At 46.5% G+C, this 17,867-nt stretch overlaps 1 protein-coding gene across 5 annotated transcripts in view; it reads left to right on the forward strand.

Moving 5' to 3' along the window:
- Positions 1 to 17,867, forward strand: part of LOC110533189 (lipopolysaccharide-responsive and beige-like anchor protein) — a 388,104-nt gene that overhangs the window by 133,963 nt on the left and 236,274 nt on the right. For all 5 annotated transcript variants that reach the window (XM_036933632.1, XM_036933634.1, XM_036933635.1 and 2 more), the window contains exons 35-36: positions 12,101 to 12,165; positions 13,988 to 14,096. In XM_036933632.1, coding sequence (XP_036789527.1) covers positions 12,101 to 12,165; positions 13,988 to 14,096 — 174 coding nt within the window. The remainder of the gene's footprint in view (positions 1 to 12,100; positions 12,166 to 13,987; positions 14,097 to 17,867) is intronic.

Genomic DNA, 17,867 nt, shown 5'->3' on the forward strand with positions numbered 1-17,867 from the left:
AGTCAACTACCATCCTGTACATAGAGAGGTGTGGAGGGAGGAGTCAACTACCATCCTGTACATAGAGAGGAGTCAACTACCATCCTGTACATGGAGAGGAGTCAACTACCATCCTGTACATGGAGAGGAGTCAACTACCATCCTGTACATGGAGAGGAGTCAACTACCATCCTGTACATAGAGAGGAGTCAACTACCATCCTGTACATAGAGAGGAGTCAACTACCATCCTGTGCATAGAGAGGAGTCAACTACCATCCTGTACATAGAGAGGTGTGGAGGGAGGAGTCAACTACCATCCTGTACATAGAGAGTGTGGAGGGAGGAGTCAACTACCATCCTGTACATAGAGAGGAGTCAACTACCATCCTGTACATAGAGAGGAGTCAACTACCATCCTGTACATAGAGAGGAGTCAACTACCATCCTGTACATAGAGAGGAGTCAACTACCATCCTGTACATAGAGAGGAGTCAACTACCATCCTGTACATAGAGAGGAGTCAACTACCATCCTGTACATAGAGAGGTGTGGAGGGAGGAGTCAACTACCATCCTGTACATAGAGAGGTGTGGAGGGAGGAGTCAACTACCATCCTGTACATAGAGAGGAGTCAACTACCATCCTGTACATAGAGAGGAGTCAACTACCATCCTGTACATAGAGAGTGTGGAGGGAGGAGTCAACTACCATCCTGTACAGAAAGGTTTGGAGAGAGGAGTCAACTACCAACCTGTACATAGAGAGGTGTGGAGAGAGGAGTCAACTACCATCCTGTACATAGAGAGGTGTGGAGAGAGGAGTCAACTACCATCCTGTACATAGAGGTGTGGAGGGAGGAGTCATCTACACTCCTGTACATAGAGAGGTGTAGAGAGAGGAGTCAACTACCATCCTGTACAGAGAGGTTTGGAGGGAGGAGTCAACTACCAACCTGTACATAGAGAGGTGGAGGAGTCAACTACCATCCTGTACATAGAGAGGTGGTGGAGGGAGGAGTCAACTACCATCCTGTACATAGCGAGGTGTGGAGAGAGGAGTCAACCACCATCCTGTACATAGAGAGAGAGGTGTGGAGAGAGGAGTCAATACTCCATCCTGTACATAGAGAGATGGTGGAGACATCAACTACCATCCTGTACATAGAGAGGAGTCAACTACCATCCTGTACATAGAAAGGTGTGGAGGGAGGAGTCAACTACCATCCTGTACATAGAGAGGTGTGGAGGGAGGAGTCAACCACCATCCTGTACATAGAGAGGTGGGGGAGTCAACTACAATGGTGTACATTGAGAGAAGGTGGTGGGGGAGGATGGTGGGCAGGAGTGTACAATTATTGGTAACATGATGGCATATGTACTACTCTACTCATGTACAAATTAAGTTCTGTTTCGGCTTTTGTGCAAGACTGTGTCGGCGTCGAGGTCACTGCTCGAGCGGCAGGGAGGCGAGCGGTTAAGAGCGTTGGGCAGTAACCGAAAGGTTGTTGGTTTAAATCCCAGAGCCGACCAGGTGAAAGATGTGCTGATGTGCCCATGAGCAAGGCTCTTAACCCGAATTGCTCCTGTAAATTCCTCTGGATAAGAGTGTCTGCTAAATGACTCAAATGTAAATTCCTCTGGATAAGAGTGTCTGCTAAATGACTCAAATGTAAATTCTGTGTAAGGCAGTACAATTTTGTTTCTCCAAAGAAGGAAATCATTTTCACTCCACACTTTTCTCAAAGGGTGAACCATAGTACTATATTTCACCATGCTGACAAGCACAGACACTGATATGAGACTGAGACAAGTACATTCCGAACCCTTATGAGTTTGGAACCTGGAAGGTACGATAACACTATATTTATAGTGCCTGTCAGTCTCCACTCTGCATGTCAGGTAACAAAAAAAAATCTTTTTTTGAAACAGGATTATGTTCACGTATAAATAATCCCAATTTACGCTCGCCGTTTTGCACCCCCCCCCGAGCCTGAGCAGACTCACAGTAAAACAGCCTGGTGCCAAATTAAAATCCGCTCAAATTTAGGAGGTCCCCCTGGCCACTAGGCCCCTCTTCCTGTCAGGAAGGGTCCCCCTCTAGCTGCATAGCTCACATCAGCAGGGTGCCGCAAGAATGAAGTGCCGGTTGGTGTTACTGTTTTCACTCCTCCCAGCCAGGAGAGTACCTTTCAAACACTGTCTAAGCCTGATATTACCCCTCTCCTCCCAGCCAGGAGAGTACCTTTCAAAGACTGTCTAAGCCTGATATTACCCCTCTCCTCCCAGCCAGGAGAGTACCTTTCAAAGACTGTCTAAGCCCGATATTACCCCTCTCCTCCCAGCCAGGAGAGTACCTTTCAAAGACTGTCTAAGCCTGACATTACCCCTCTCTGACCAGACAGGAGAGTACCTTTCAAAGACTGTCTAAGCCTGATATTACCCCTCTCTGACCAGACAGGAGAGTACCTTTCAAAGACTGTCTAAGCCTGATATTACCCCTCTCTGACCAGACAGGAGAGTACCTTTCAAAGACTGTCTAAGCCTGATATTACCCCTCTCCTCCCAGCCAGGAGAGTACCTTTCAAAGACTGTCTAAGCCTGATATTACCCCTCTCCTCCCAGCCAGGAGAGTACCTTTCAAAGACTGTCTAAGCCTGATATTACCCCTCTCCTCCCAGACAGGAGAGTACCTTTCAAAGACTGTCTAAGCCTGATATTACCCCTCTCCTCCCAGCCAGGAGAGTACCTTTCAAAGACTGTCTAAGCCTGACATTACCCCTCTCCTCCCAGCCAGGAGAGTACCTTTCAAAGACTGTCTAAGCCTGACATTACCCCTCTCCTCCCAGCCAGGAGAGTACCTTTCAAAGACTGTCTAAGCCTGATATTACCCCTCTCCTCCCAGCCAGGAGAGTACCTTTCAAAGACTGTCTAAGCCTGACATTACCCCTCTCCTCCCAGCCAGGAGAGTACCTTTCAAAGACTGTCTAAGCCTGATATTACCCCTCTCCTCCCAGCCAGGAGAGTACCTTTCAAAGACTGTCTAAGCCTGATATTACCCCTCTCCTCCCAGACAGGAGAGTACCTTTCAAAGACTGTCTAAGCCTGATATTACCCCTCTCCTCCCAGCCAGGAGAGTACCTTTCAAAGACTGTCTAAGCCTGACATTACCCCTCTCCTCCCAGCCAGGAGAGTACCTTTCAAAGACTGTCTAAGCCTGACATTACCCCTCTCCTCCCAGCCAGGAGAGTACCTTTCAAAGACTGTCTAAGCCTGATATTACCCCTCTCCTCCCAGCCAGGAGAGTACCTTTCAAAGACTGTCTAAGCCTGACATTACCCCTCTCCTCCCAGCCAGGAGAGTACCTTTCAAAGACTGTCTAAGCCTGATATTACCCCTCTCCTCCCAGCCAGGAGAGTACCTTTCAAAGACTGTCTAAGCCTGATATTATCCCTCTCCTCCCAGCCAGGAGAGTACCTTCCAAACACTGTCTAAGCCTGATATTACCCCTCTCCTCCCAGCCAGGAGAGTACCTTTCAAAGACTGTCTAAGCCTGACATTACCCCTCTCCTCCCAGCCAGGAGAGTACCTTTCAAAGACTGTCTAAGCCTGATATTACCCCTCTCCTCCCAGCCAGGAGAGTACCTTTCAAAGACTGTCTAAGCCTGATATTATCCCTCTCTGACCAGACTAGAGGGGGACACTGGTGTGCTGCTCCCCATGGCACACGGTTGGGGTTTATGGGGCTGGGGGGAGGAGAGAGGGAGGAAAAATAACACTTTGATTGCACTGATCTTGAACCTTGTGTGTGTGTTTGAGTACGCAGCAGGGTGTTTGCTCCGGCTGTGAAGAGTGATGGGGAAAGCATTCGGCCCCGGAGTTTCAGAGCATTCCTCCTCCGTCTTTCACCTTCCCCCACGTCCCCTGGTCCCTAAACAGCTCATACTACATGACTGCGCTCTTGATCCATTAAAAAGTCAGCAGAAAGGGGTATAAATGCAACTAGTGGACATCTGTGAATACTTGTTTGGTCTTGTCATTGATTGATTGATTGATTGATTGATTGATTGATTGGTTGATTTAAATTGTATTGGAAAAAACGATGCACTGGGTACAACCCCAAATTAAATTAACTTGTTTCTAACATGGCCCCCAATGGAATACACACAATATGGACAAAACACAAGAAAACAGTCCCTACAGTTCAAAACAGCCCCATACAACACCATACAGCATAGAATAAATCAATACAAAGCCATCTGTACAACTATGCTCGTAACCACCCTACTTTGTTATGTACGTACCATCTGATTTTATAACCCACTTTGTAATCCAAGGCAGATTACACTATCTGAAAATAACTTTTCAATTTCTGCCTTGATCACAAACAGAAGACTAAGTGAGAAAGTCAACCACGGACAGACTTCTCCAGGTTGTTTTCACCTTCGGGTCATTAAGAGTCGTAGTCCTCTAGCTCTCAGGTCAGAGAGTATTGCTCTTGTAGCCGTAGTGATGCCGTGCTCCGGGGTTAAACTCCAAGTCCTGCCGCTCTCTATTTTCAGCCTAGAGGTTAATGGTCAGGGGTCGGGAGAAGCCAAGTGCTCCAGGGAAGAAAGTCAATGTCTGCTGATCTGCCCATTTGACTTGAGGAGAGGTGTCCATCTGTTAAACAGGTTAACTCTGGAAGGGTCGGATCACTGGAGCTCTGACAATGAACCATATTATCAGCTATTACACTGGATTAGTGCAGGTTTACTGTTGGATGGTGAGAACATCGTTTAGCATTGATAATGTTTTGGGGTGAGTTCAAACTCGTGTTTGCTTGTATTTTTTATCCTAGAAATGACCCATGTGAGTGTCTTATTAGTCATTTCCACTATTCTCAATCACCACCCTTAAATACAAATCACTCCTCAACCCAGATCGTTATTTCATCTAGGCTTTTCTGCAAGATAAATATTAGTATTTTTTAGGTGTGAATGTGATCACACAAACACGGACGCAAGACATTTTTTGAGAGATGTTTTCCTTAAACACAGATAGCATCTGAGAACTGGCATGTGGGGTTGTTGAGTGTTGAGGAAGTCCCATCCGCAATTAGACTTTGTCTACACTCGCTGTCACAAGTCCTTTTGATACGGCGACCAGATTAGGAAATGAACTTGTCAACTTCCTTATCCTTCAGCAACCGGTTATAGGTGGAATGAGCATTCAACTGTTGACTCTAAAATGAATGCATCCTGTTTGCACAATGTCTTTGATCTCTCATCGTAGACAAAGCATATCAATTAGGAATGTTTTTTAAGTTTGCAAGTCAGAGACATTTGGATACAAATGAGAATATTCTGTCATTTCACAAACATTTATGTTTCATTATTCTGAACGGCTTCTGTGTCACCGTCTTGTCTCCACGTGGTTTAAAGGGTTAACCACCAACGTCACGTCATATCTACTAGTATCATCTACTATAAATGCAAGGTTCTGTGTCACCGTCTTGTCTCCACGTGGTTTAAAGGGTTAACCACCAACGTCACGTCATATCTACTAGTATCATCTACTATAAATGCAAGCTTCTGTGTCACCGTCTTGTCTCCACGTGGTTTAAAGGGTTTAACCACCAACGTCACGTCATATCTACTAGTATCATCTACTATAAATGCAAGGTTCTGTGTCACCGTCTTGTCTCCACGTGGTTTAAAGGGTTAACCACCAACGTCACGTCATATCTACTAGTATCATCTACTATAAATGCAAGGTTCTGTGTCACCGTCTTGTCTCAACGTGGTTTAAAGGGTTAACCACCAACGTCACGTCATATCTACTAGTATCATCTACTATAAATGCAAGGTTCTGTGTCACCGTCTTGTCTCCACGTGGTTTAAAGGGTTAACCACCAACGTCACGTCATATCTACTAGTATCATCTACTATAAATGCAAGGTTCTGTGTCACCGTCTTGTCTCCACGTGGTTTAAAGGGTTTAACTACCAACGTCACGTCATATCTACTAGTATCATCTACTATAAATGCAAGCTTCTGTGTCACCGTCTTGTCTCCACGTGGTTTAAAGGGTTTAACTACCAACGTCACGTCATATCTACTAGTATCATCTACTATAAATGCAAGGTTCTGTGTCACCGTCTTGTCTCCACGTGGTTTAAAGGGTTTAACTACCAACGTCACGTCATATCTACTAGTATCATCTACTATAAATGCAAGGTTCTGTGTCACCGTCTTGTCTCCACGTGGTTTAAAGGGTTTAACTACCAACGTCACGTCATATCTACTAGTATCATCTACTATAAATGCGTGCTTCTGTGTCACCGTCTTGTCTCCACGTGGTTTAAAGGGTTAACCACCAACGTCACGTCATATCTACTAGTATCATCTACTATAAATGCAAGGTTCTGTGTCACCGTCTTGTCTCCACGTGGTTTAAAGGGTTAACCACCAACGTCACGTCATATCTACTAGTATCATCTACTATAAATGCAAGCTTCTGTGTCACCGTCTTGTCTCCACGTGGTTTAAAGGGTTTAACCACCAACGTCACGTCATATCTACTAGTATCATCTACTATAAATGCAAGGTTCTGTGTCACCGTCTTGTCTCCACGTGGTTTAAAGGGTTAACCACCAACGTCACGTCATATCTACTAGTATCATCTACTATAAATGCAAGGTTCTGTGTCACCGTCTTGTCTCCACGTGGTTTAAAGGGTTAACCACCAACGTCACGTCATATCTACTAGTATCATCTACTATAAATGCAAGGTTCTGTGTCACCGTCTTGTCTCAACGTGGTTTAAAGGGTTAACCACCAACGTCACGTCATATCTACTAGTATCATCTACTATAAATGCAAGGTTCTGTGTCACCGTCTTGTCTCCACGTGGTTTAAAGGGTTAACCACCAACGTCACGTCATATCTACTAGTATCATCTACTATAAATGCAAGGTTCTGTGTCACCGTCTTGTCTCCACGTGGTTTAAAGGGTTAACCACCAACGTCACGTCATATCTACTAGTATCATCTACTATAAATGCAAGGTTCTGTGTCACCGTCTTGTCTCAACGTGGTTTAAAGGTTTAACCACCAACGTCACGTCATATCTACTAGTATCATCTACTATAAATGCAAGGTTCTGTGTCACCGTCTTGTCTCCACGTGGTTTAAAGGGTTTAACTACCAACGTCACGTCATATCTACTAGTATCATCTACTATAAATGCAAGGTTCTGTGTCACCGTCTTGTCTCAACGTGGTTTAAAGGGTTAACCACCAACGTCACGTCATATCTACTAGTATCATCTACTATAAATGCAAGGTTCTGTGTCACCGTCTTGTCTCCACGTGGTTTAAAGGGTTTAACCACCAACGTCACGTCATATCTACTAGTATCATCTACTATAAATGCAAGCTTCTGTGTCACCGTCTTGTCTCAACGTGGTTTAAAGGGTTAACCACCAACGTCACGTCATATCTACTAGTATCATCTACTATAAATGCAAGGTTCTGTGTCACCGTCTTGTCTCAACGTGGTTTAAAGGGTTTAACTACCAACGTCACGTCATATCTACTAGTATCATCTACTATAAATGCAAGCTTCTGTGTCACCGTCTTGTCTCCACGTGGTTTAAAGGGTTTAACTACCAACGTCACGTCATATCTACTAGTATCATCTACTATAAATGCGTGCTTCTGTGGCTTACTGACAGTTTCTTATTCTGTCTTTCATTCTTAAATGTGAAACCGATGGACAACAATGAATGAGTTCTGTTCCTCCGTCAGCCCTTAACAGGAGATCACGGCATGTTATGTCTAGCAGTTCTCGTCCTGACTGTACGTCGCCACGTAGTTCAGTTTCCTCCTGACCAAAGAGACACAGTAGTAATGTTTTGTTTGTGTTTGTACATTTTTCTAAGGCGTAGCTGTAACAACGAGACTACTCCGCGTCCCAAATAGCAGCCTATTCCCTAAATTGTGCACCATTGCCCCCGGTTAAAAAGTATCAAGTAGTGCACTAAATAGGGAATAGTGTTCCATTTAGGACACAACTCCACTGGACTTATTTTTGTTCTCGTTCCAAAGCTGAAGGGAAGCACACAGTACACACTTAGCGCTTACGACGATTCATGCTCTCTTTGTCTCCTGTAGAGTCATATTCCCCAGCCCCTTTACCAAACTAACAAATACTTGTGATTATGACTGATGGGACTGAAACACACAAGCGACTTGTTTATTTTTGGTGGGGAGAACCCAGTTTTTTGGGGGGGTGGGTTAACAGGGTGTGTGTGGTGTTGTGACCAGGTTTGACGTTTCAGAGAGGAGTTTGTGGGGAAGTCTGTGTTTTGTCACTAGTTGTGGAGTTTAAACCTTCATTATGGATAATCAGTGGTAATGAGGAAGTGCATTTGTGTGTGTGGAGACTCATTGCCATGGAGTCCTCAGACATAAACCAAACATAGAAACTGGCTTATTGACTTCTGATTGAGAATGACATTTGGTTTGAATGGAGCTTTGCTTTTGATCCTGACATTGGGGAAACACACACACGCTGGGTTATGGTCCAACATCAGGATCACATTGACTGGTGGTCGTACCGATGAGACCAGGGGTAGAACAACTTGCGGTGGTGTAGTAGTCTCCTGATGTCAGGTCAGAGGTTAGAGGTCACAAATGGCTGCTTGTATCCTCTCATCAGGGTAAGGATGGGGTTATGGAATGGCCCTTATCACAGCCATAAAAGCCTGACCGCACTGACCAGGGCAGCCAAAGAAATCCATACCCCATCACAGAGCTGTCTGATAGATAGCCTCCCGTTTGTCACCATGAGGTGTGTGTGACCCCTCTGATTAGGGTCATAACCTTTTTTAATTCAACAATAATGTCATTTTCTGTCTCCTAACGGGGACATTAGTCTTGTTTATACGACCTTGGCGTGCCTGTTCAGAATGCCTCGTGGGGATCTGTGGTAATGTGAAGTGGGATGGTTAATCTTTAAAATACTTTAAACTTCTGCTCCATGCCATTGTACTGTAAATAGATTTCATTTTCACACCAGCAGAATTTACATCAAAAGAAGCTGTGTCCATGATGAGCTCTGTTTTGGAATATATCAAACAAGATCCCTTCAGTCACTAGAACAGTTCAATAGTATCCAGAGGGCAGCAGTAAGGAAACTCCCCGCTCTCAGGAGACAACGTCCCCTTTCTCCTTCTTCCTTGTTGTTCCTGAGAGCAGAGCCAGACCTGTTTATGTCTGCACTTCCTGTGGTGTTTATTTCAGGCCCGGTAGGACGGCGTGGCGCAGCGCGGCATAACATAACATAGAGTAGCATTGCGTGTCCCCCACTGCTTGCAGGGCAGGTCTGCCGAGGCTCATGGCTATCGTCATTCAGCCTTTGGCCCATTGGCCTGGGTCATGTTCTTTAGGGCAGGCAACGGAAAACGTTTAAAAATGTTTTTCAACAGAAAACGAAAATGGGTGGCTCTTATTGGATAAGTCTAGATAATCCCTCCCCATTTGGTGCCAAAAACAGGGCTCACTGTCAAACTCACTGTTTCTACTCCCCTCACAGACACACTGGCCTATTCCCTCTGTGCACACTTTATTATGACTGTGTAGTCAACGCCAATATGGCCTGACGGGACACAAAACACTGCTGCATTCTGGTTAAATGACCCGAGTCTGTTATCCCACTAATCTACAGTTGGTTACAGGCTGGTTGAGGATGTACAGGCATTGGGACAGAATGGTTTCTGTTCTGCCTGGGTGTGATTTGGTTCTGATGCCTTTTCACTTGTCATGTTATCAAAGTGGAAAACCTATGGTGCTGTTGGAAATCATCATGTGTGCACGTACAAACACACACACACACACACACACACACACACACACGTCTGATTTGGTATTAGAAGCAAATGAGCTCTCTCTCCTCTAGCTCTGTCTGTCATCTATCTTCAGCCCCTAGGCCTCTCTATGTTTACCAATAACGTCTACACACACAAACACCCAGCTTCCAGCTCCCTCTATCAGTTGAAGAGATGATGACAGCACAGTTAAATACACTGACCACTGTCCTGTCGCACACACACACACACCGTAGCCCTCCCTCCCCTTGTTAACACAGTTGGACCTTTGTTTGTTTTGGTTACAATGTATCTGTTCTCCGTTTTCACTACCAGTCAAATAGTGTTAGATATACAGTATATCACTGTGTGTGTAAAGGAAGATTTTGGGGGTCAGGGTTTGTTTACTGTCACAGGAAATAACTAGTGATTAGACATGAATTATTAAACAAAGACCCCATTACTGACCCACCGTACAGACACATTTCCTGACAAAGAGGCATGTTGAAGTTGTGGGTGGTTTTATCAGGGCATTAGCTCTTTAACGTGAGGTTGAATGTTTTCTATCCGTATCACCAAGAAAGCGGAAGGAGAGAGCGAGAGCTAAACGTCCGACCCACATGCCCAGCTCCTTGTTGTTTTATTATTCTTTTGACGGTTGCGTTGAGAAGGTGTTGAAAGATTGAACCGAACATGAAAGACGACGACCGTCAAGTTTCCTTTCCTGACCAAATTGCCGATTTAAACTCACTCAGGGCCGCCTTGGCGTTTCAGCTGCGGTTTATTGAATTGTTTAGACTGACACCTTTGACCATAACACTGCTCAAAGGGAGGAAATGTGTGAGTTATATCATGATAAATGCCTTCACTTCCCTCCCTTCTCATTCCTCTCCTCCACCGAGCTGACTGCCAGAAACAGCAGCTCTTCTATAGGGCTGCTATGTATACCAGCTGACTGCTCCTTGTTCAGGCTCACTCAACATAATATTATACAGACATAATTGGTGCTGAGGGCGGAAGGGGCTAAATGAATCTTTATTTCTCTCTCTTTCTCACTGTTCCTTCATTTACCCCTCTGTCCATCCACACTGACTTATGTGTAAAGTCATGTGCATAGAGTAAAACTATGTGCTTTCTGTGTTGTTGCTAATGTCCCAGGATGTGGTTTCTGTGTTGTTGCTAATGTCCCCAAGTATGTGGTTTCTGTGTTGTTGCTAATGTCCCCAAGTATGTGGTTTCTGTGTTGTTGCTAATGTTCCCAGTATGTGGTTTCTGTGTTGTTGCTAATGTCTCAGTATGTGGTTTCTGTGTTGTTGCTAATGTCCCCAGGATGTGGTTTCTGTGTTGTTGCTAATGTCTCAGTATGTGGTTTCTGTGTTGTTGCTAATGTCCCCAGGATGTGGTTTCTGTGTTGTTGCTAATGTCCCCAGGATGTGGTTTCTGTGTTGTTGCTAATGTCCCCAGGATGTGGTTTCTGTGTTGTTGCTAATGTCCCCAGGATGTGGTTTCTGTGTTGTTGCTAATGTCCCCAGGATGTGGTTTCTGTGTTGTTGCTAATGTCCCAGGATGTGATTTCTGTGTTGTTGCTAATGTCCCAGGATGTGATTTCTGTGTTGTTGCTAATGTCCCCAGGATGTGGTTTCTGTGTTGTTGCTAATGTCCCAGGATGTGATTTCTGTGTTGTTGCTAATGTCCCAGGATGTGGTTTCTGTGTTGTTGCTCATGTCCCAGTATGTGGTTTCTGTGTTGTTGCTAATGTCCCAGGATGTGATTTCTGTGTTGTTGCTAATGTCCCAGGATGTGGTTTCTGTGTTGTTGCTAATGTCTCAGTATGTGGTTTCTGTGTTGTTGCTCATGTCCCAGTATGTGGTTTCTGTGTTGTTGCTCATGTCCCAGTATGTGGTTTCTGTGTTGTTGCTAATGTCTCAGTATGTGGTTTCTGTGTTGTTGCTAATGTCCCCAGGATGTGGTTTCTGTGTTGTTGCTCATGTCCCAGTATGTGGTTTCTGTGTTGTTGCTCATGTCCCAGTATGTGGTTTCTGTGTTGTTGCTCATGTCCCAGTATGTGGTTTCTGTGTTGTTGCTCATGTCCCAGTATGTGGTTTCTGTGTTGTTGCTCATGTCCCAGTATGTGGTTTCTGTGTTGTTGCTCATGTCCCAGTATGTGGTTTCTGTGTTGTTGCTCATGTCCCAGTATGTGGTTTCTGTGTTGTTGCTCATGTCTCAGTATGTGGTTTCTGTGTTGTTACTAATGTCCCAGTGTTTGTGTTTCAGGAGTGGCAGAACTCTATCCAGAAGAACGCAGGCTTGGCCTTCATCGAGCTGGTCAACGAGGGCAGGTACGTTTTCTGACACGCACGCGGACACACACTGTCCGACCCGCTCCGACCATCACCACTTCATTATGTCCCACTCTGGCCGATCCGTAGCGCGGCCCCTGGCCCTCGAGGCTCCAGGCCCTCACGGTCACCATTAGGGCCTCTATTGAAGAGAGAAATCCATACTGGAGTAAAGAGGATCTGTGGCACTGAGGGGAGCCGTATAGAGTTCAAGGCTCTGTCAATACCTGCCTGTCCCGGAGGGAGGGTGACAGGGGTGACTGCAATCCCTGACTCCTCATGACGCTTGGGAAATCTCCCATCTTCCTTGTCCCTCTCCATGTCCCTTCTGCTGTCCGTACTATCCAGGATCAGCATTCCCATATCACTCCTGGGACCAAACAACTCCCATCAATTTGGAGTTAGAGGTCCTGGATTTACATTAACGATCCCCCGGGCTGGAGAATTACCGAACGCTAATCTAGGATAATGTTAATGCATCCACTGATGGACTTCCTCAAACACACACACACACATACACAAGCTCACACACACAAGTAGTAAGAAGAGGAGGAGACAAAGGAGGAGGAGAGAATCGAAGAGAGAGAAGGAGAGGAAGAAGAGGTGGAAGAGAAGCAGGAGGAGGGAAGGAGTAGGATAGAGGAGGAAGAAAAGTGGAATGATTAGAGGATGAGGAGGTTGTAATCCACTCCAGAGAGGCTGCTTTGTAATCTAGAACTGGGTCTCAGTGACTATACCCCATCAACTCCCTGTTTAGAGGTGTGTGTGTGTGTGTGTGTGTGTGAGAGAGGGGTTTGGGTGTAAGAAGTATGTGTCTGTCCAAGTGTGCGCACGTACTATATTCGTGTGTGTGTGTCTGTACATGGTTTTATGTGTGTGTGCCTGCCTGTGTGTGAAAGAGTGTAGAGTAAGGCGTCATAAAGAGAGTGTTGAGGTTATTGATGGCTGGGCCAGGGGCCGGGGGTTTGAGAGGCTACAGAGGCCCAGGCACCTCCGCTCCCCCGTTGCCCTGCTCTGAAACAGCAGGCTTGGGTTACAGGCCCCAGGCCCGGCCCCTAGCCTGTTATTGTTCCACTTTGCACAGGCCTGACCTCTGGGGCCAGTGAGTGGCCTCTCTGGCCCCTATACACACACAAACACACACACACACACACACACACACACATTAATGTTTTATTAGCTTAGATAAGAGGAAGGGGGTGGATTGGCTACATATGTAGCAACAGGAGCAAAGGTTCCCCCTGTGTCAGATGCATATCATTAACAAATCAATTAGCACATGTTAGGTCAGAGTTAAAGGGATTGTGTGTGTGTGTCTGTGTCTTGTCCTAATCACATTTCCTGCTAATTTTGCATGCTTAATTTTCCTCTTTTTATGGATGTTATAGGGTTATTAAAGGGGAGGCCTTCCATTTTATGGATGTTATAGGGTTATTAAAGGGGAGGCCTTCCATTTTATGGATGTTATACGGTCATTAAAGGGGAGGTCTTCCATGTTCAGGGACTGCAGCACTCATATTGTAGCACATTGTGAGAGCTTGTTTGTGCAGTGTGTATGGTGTATGAAAACCTGATTGAACAGCTTTCAACCTATCACCTATTAGTCAATGAATTAACTTTGTTTGACCACTTACTAAATAATAATATTTTTTGTATGTCTTCCACCAGTTTTATTACCTTACCTTACCTTACCTTATCTTAATCTTAATCTGAACATAATTCAATTATTCAAATCAGTAATAATTTTTTTCCCACTGATTACAAATTGATACAGTTCTGTTGATGGTATGAAATGTCTTCCTCTGTCCTTCCTCTCTCTCAGGCTACTGAGCCACACCATGAAGGACCACCTGGTGCGGGTGGCCAATGAGGCTGAGTTCATCCTGAGCCGACAGAGAGCCGAGGACATCCACAAACACGCTGAGTTTGAGGTAAAATAGAGTCTGGGCCAGGAAACTGGCTAACATGAAACTAGCACATTAAATCCAAAATGGAGTCCAGATTTAAGCTTGGGTGAATGATTGAGGAGAATAGACCAGGCAGCTGGTAAACAAGAGAACATACTTGATCCAAAATGGCTCCTGACATAATTTAGGAATTTGAAATTACCCAGGCTGGTGCAGGTAGCCAGCAAACAGGAAAATCCATTCAATCCAAAATGGAGTCCTGATTTTGGCTTGAGGGGGAGAATGACTTGAAGAGAAAAACTTAACAATGAACTAATAACTTCCAACCCCTTTCCTGACCCTCGTATCTTGGAACAGAAACATAGTCCTCATTTATTTATCCTTTCCATGTCTTTTTGTGAGAGCAAAGTTATTTTAGTATATTTGTAGCTTTAAGCAGATCCCATTAAGCTGAGGTTGATAGGATAGTTTCATATTTTCATGTTCTGTCTGGCCATATTGAACAAAAACAGCTCAGAATGTAACACCCAGCGAGGGGGTATAAAGTCCTCTATATACATACACACACACACACGGTTGTCTGTCAAGTCATTACAGACCTGTCATAGAAACCTAGAGAACAAATGTTGTATTTTCAAAGACAACCCCAACACGTATAATAACATCTTACACTGGAGTGTCCGGCTGTAGTTTACGTTTGGCACGGCATCCTAGCCAAACAGCCTCCATGTTCATTTATCCCCGTACCTCCCGGCCTGGCGCCAACCTCCCAGCATAGCGCCAACCTCCCGGCCTAGTGCCAGCCTCCACCCTCCTCCTTCATCCCTCTCTCCTCTGTCTCAGTCCTGATCTCTCTGAATCATTTCCTGCCCTGCTGAGAGCCTGTCTGTTATAGTCCCGCTGGGGGAGTATTTCCACAGTGACAGGAATACAGCATCCTCCCCTCCACCCTCCTCCTTCATCCCTCTCTCCTTCTCTGTCTCCGTCCTGATCTCTCTGAATCATTTCCTGCCCTGCTGAGAGCCTGTCTGTTATAGTCCCGCTGGGGGAGTATTTCCACAGTGACAGGAATACAGCATCCTCCCCTCCACCCTCCTCCTTCATCCCTCTCTCCTTCTCTGTCTCAGTCCTGATCTCTCTGAATCATTTCCTGCCCTGCTGAGAGCCTGTCTGTTATAGTCCCGCTGGGGGAGTATTTCCACAGTGACAGGAATACAGCATCCTCCCCTCCACCCTCCTCCTTCATCCCTCTCTCCTTCTCTGTCTCCGTCCTGATCTCTCTGAATCATTTCCTGCCCTGCTGAGAGCCTGTCTGTTATAGTCCCGCTGGGGGAGTATTTCCACAGTGACAGGAATACAGCATCCTCCCCTCCACCCTCCTCCTTCATCCCTCTCTCCTTCTCTGTCTCAGTCCTGATCTCTCTGAATCATTTCCTGCCCTGCTGAGAGCCTGTCTGTTATAGTCCCGCTGGGGGAGTATTTCCACAGTGACAGGAATACAGCATCCTCCCCTCCACCCTCCTCCTTCATCCCTCTCTCCTTCTCTGTCTCCGTCCTGATCTCTCTGAATCATTTCCTGCCCTGCTGAGAGCCTGTCTGTTATAGTCCCGCTGGGGGAGTATTTCCACAGTGACAGGAATACAGCATCCTCCCCTCCACCCTCCTCCTTCATCCCTCTCTCCTTCTCTGTCTCAGTCCTGATCTCTCTGAATCATTTCCTGCCCTGCTGAGAGCCTGTCTGTTATAGTCCCGCTGGGGGAGTATTTCCACAGTGACAGGAATACAGCATCCTCCCCTCCACCCTCCTCCTTCATCCCTCTCTCCTTCTCTGTCTCCGTCCTGATCTCTCTGAATCATTTCCTGCCCTGCTGAGAGCCTGTCTGTTATAGTCCCGCTGGGGGAGTATTTCCACAGTGACAGGAATACAGCATCCTCCCCTCCACCCTCCTCCTTCATCCCTCTCTCCTTCTCTGTCTCCGTCCTGATCTCTCTGAATCATTTCCTGCCCTGCTGAGAGCCTGTCTGTTATAGTCCCGCTGGGGGAGTATTTCCACAGTGACAGGAATACAGCATCCTCCCCTCCACCCTCCTCCTTCATCCCTCTCTCCTTCTCTGTCTCAGTCCTGATCTCTCTGAATCATTTCCTGCCCTGCTGAGAGCCTGTCTGTTATAGTCCCGCTGGGGGAGTATTTCCACAGTGACAGGAATACAGCATCCTCCCCTCCACCCTCCTCCTTCATCCCTCTCTCCTTCTCTGTCTCAGTCCTGATCTCTCTGAATCATTTCCTGCCCTGCTGAGAGCCTGTCTGTTATAGTCCCGCTGGGGGAGTATTTCCACAGTGACAGGAATATAGCATCCTCCCCTCCACCCTCCTCCTTCATCCCTCTCTCCTTCTCTGTCTCCGTCCTGATCTCTCTGAATCATTTCCTGCCCTGCTGAGAGCCTGTCTGTTATAGTCCCGCTGGGGGAGTATTTCCACAGTGACAGGAATACAGCATCCTCCCCTCCACCCTCCTCCTTCATCCCTCTCTCCTTCTCTGTCTCAGTCCTGATCTCTCTGAATCATTTCCTGCCCTGCTGAGAGCCTGTCTGTTATAGTCCCGCTGGGGGAGTATTTCCACAGTGACAGGAATACAGCATCCTCCCCTCCACCCTCCTCCTTCATCCCTCTCTCCTTCTCTGTCTCAGTCCTGATCTCTCTGAATCATTTCCTGCCCTGCTGAGAGCCTGTCTGTTATAGTCCCGCTGGGGGAGTATTTCCACAGTGACAGGAATACAGCATCCTCCCCTCCACCCTCCTCCTTCATCCCTCTCTCCTTCTCTGTCTCCGTCCTGATCTCTCTGAATCATTTCCTGCCCTGCTGAGAGCCTGTCTGTTATAGTCCCGCTGGGGGAGTATTTCCACAGTGACAGGAATACAGCATCCTCCCCTCCATCACTACCTTCATTCCCCCCTCCTTTCTCAAGACCCTGGCAGTACTTAAACCTGCAGACAGCCCACAGAACTGCTGGTCTGAAGGGCCGACTGTCTCAACCCCCCGTCCCTCCACCCTCACTCGCCTCCTTACCGTAGTTGTAAAATGTTCTGCTTTCTTTAAGGTTCAAGGCAGGGTCTCTCCTACAGAATGAAAAAAGCCCTCATGACTGTTTAAAGCAAATTGTTGAGGGGGTGGAAAGGAAAGCATGTCGATGGTTTGCTTCAGGTTGGTTGGTTGCCTCGGTTCGTTTGAATGTTTGCTCCCATGTTCTTCTAGCTTGTGTCCCAAATAGCACCCTATTCCCTATTTAGTGCATTACTTTTGACCAGGGCCCATAGAGTGAATATGGTGTGATTTGGAACGCAGACCCTAGTCAAGTCTGCATTTCTATCTGACTGGCAACAGCAGTACACACTGTCCACCTCCTTTCCACCCACCGGCCTCACCCTGCCAATCATTTCCTCTGGAGGTGTGGCCTGACTCGACCGGTCGTCCAATCATCGTTAGTGCGGGGCAGGCAGACCCAGGTGTTTATGCAGATTGATTTCTGACGCGTGACACACACAGCCTATTTGACGAGGCTAACACTCCACACACTGTGTGTGTGTGTGTGTCAGACAGCTGTGTGAACAACGGCACGATAGAGGTGTGGAGAGGAGGAGGGGCCTGAGGCACAGCACAGACAGTTGGCAGCTCCATAAGAACACAGCACAGGGCTCACAAACTAGCCTCTACCTCACTGCCCTGAGGTTATGAACAGGAGTGGTGTCTTGAGTCTGTGTCCCCATCACTCCCCATTTCCTCCCTCAAACTCAC

This window comes from Oncorhynchus mykiss, chromosome 10 (assembly GCF_013265735.2).
Source record: "Oncorhynchus mykiss isolate Arlee chromosome 10, USDA_OmykA_1.1, whole genome shotgun sequence".
Taxonomy (NCBI): Eukaryota; Metazoa; Chordata; class Actinopteri; order Salmoniformes; family Salmonidae; genus Oncorhynchus; species Oncorhynchus mykiss.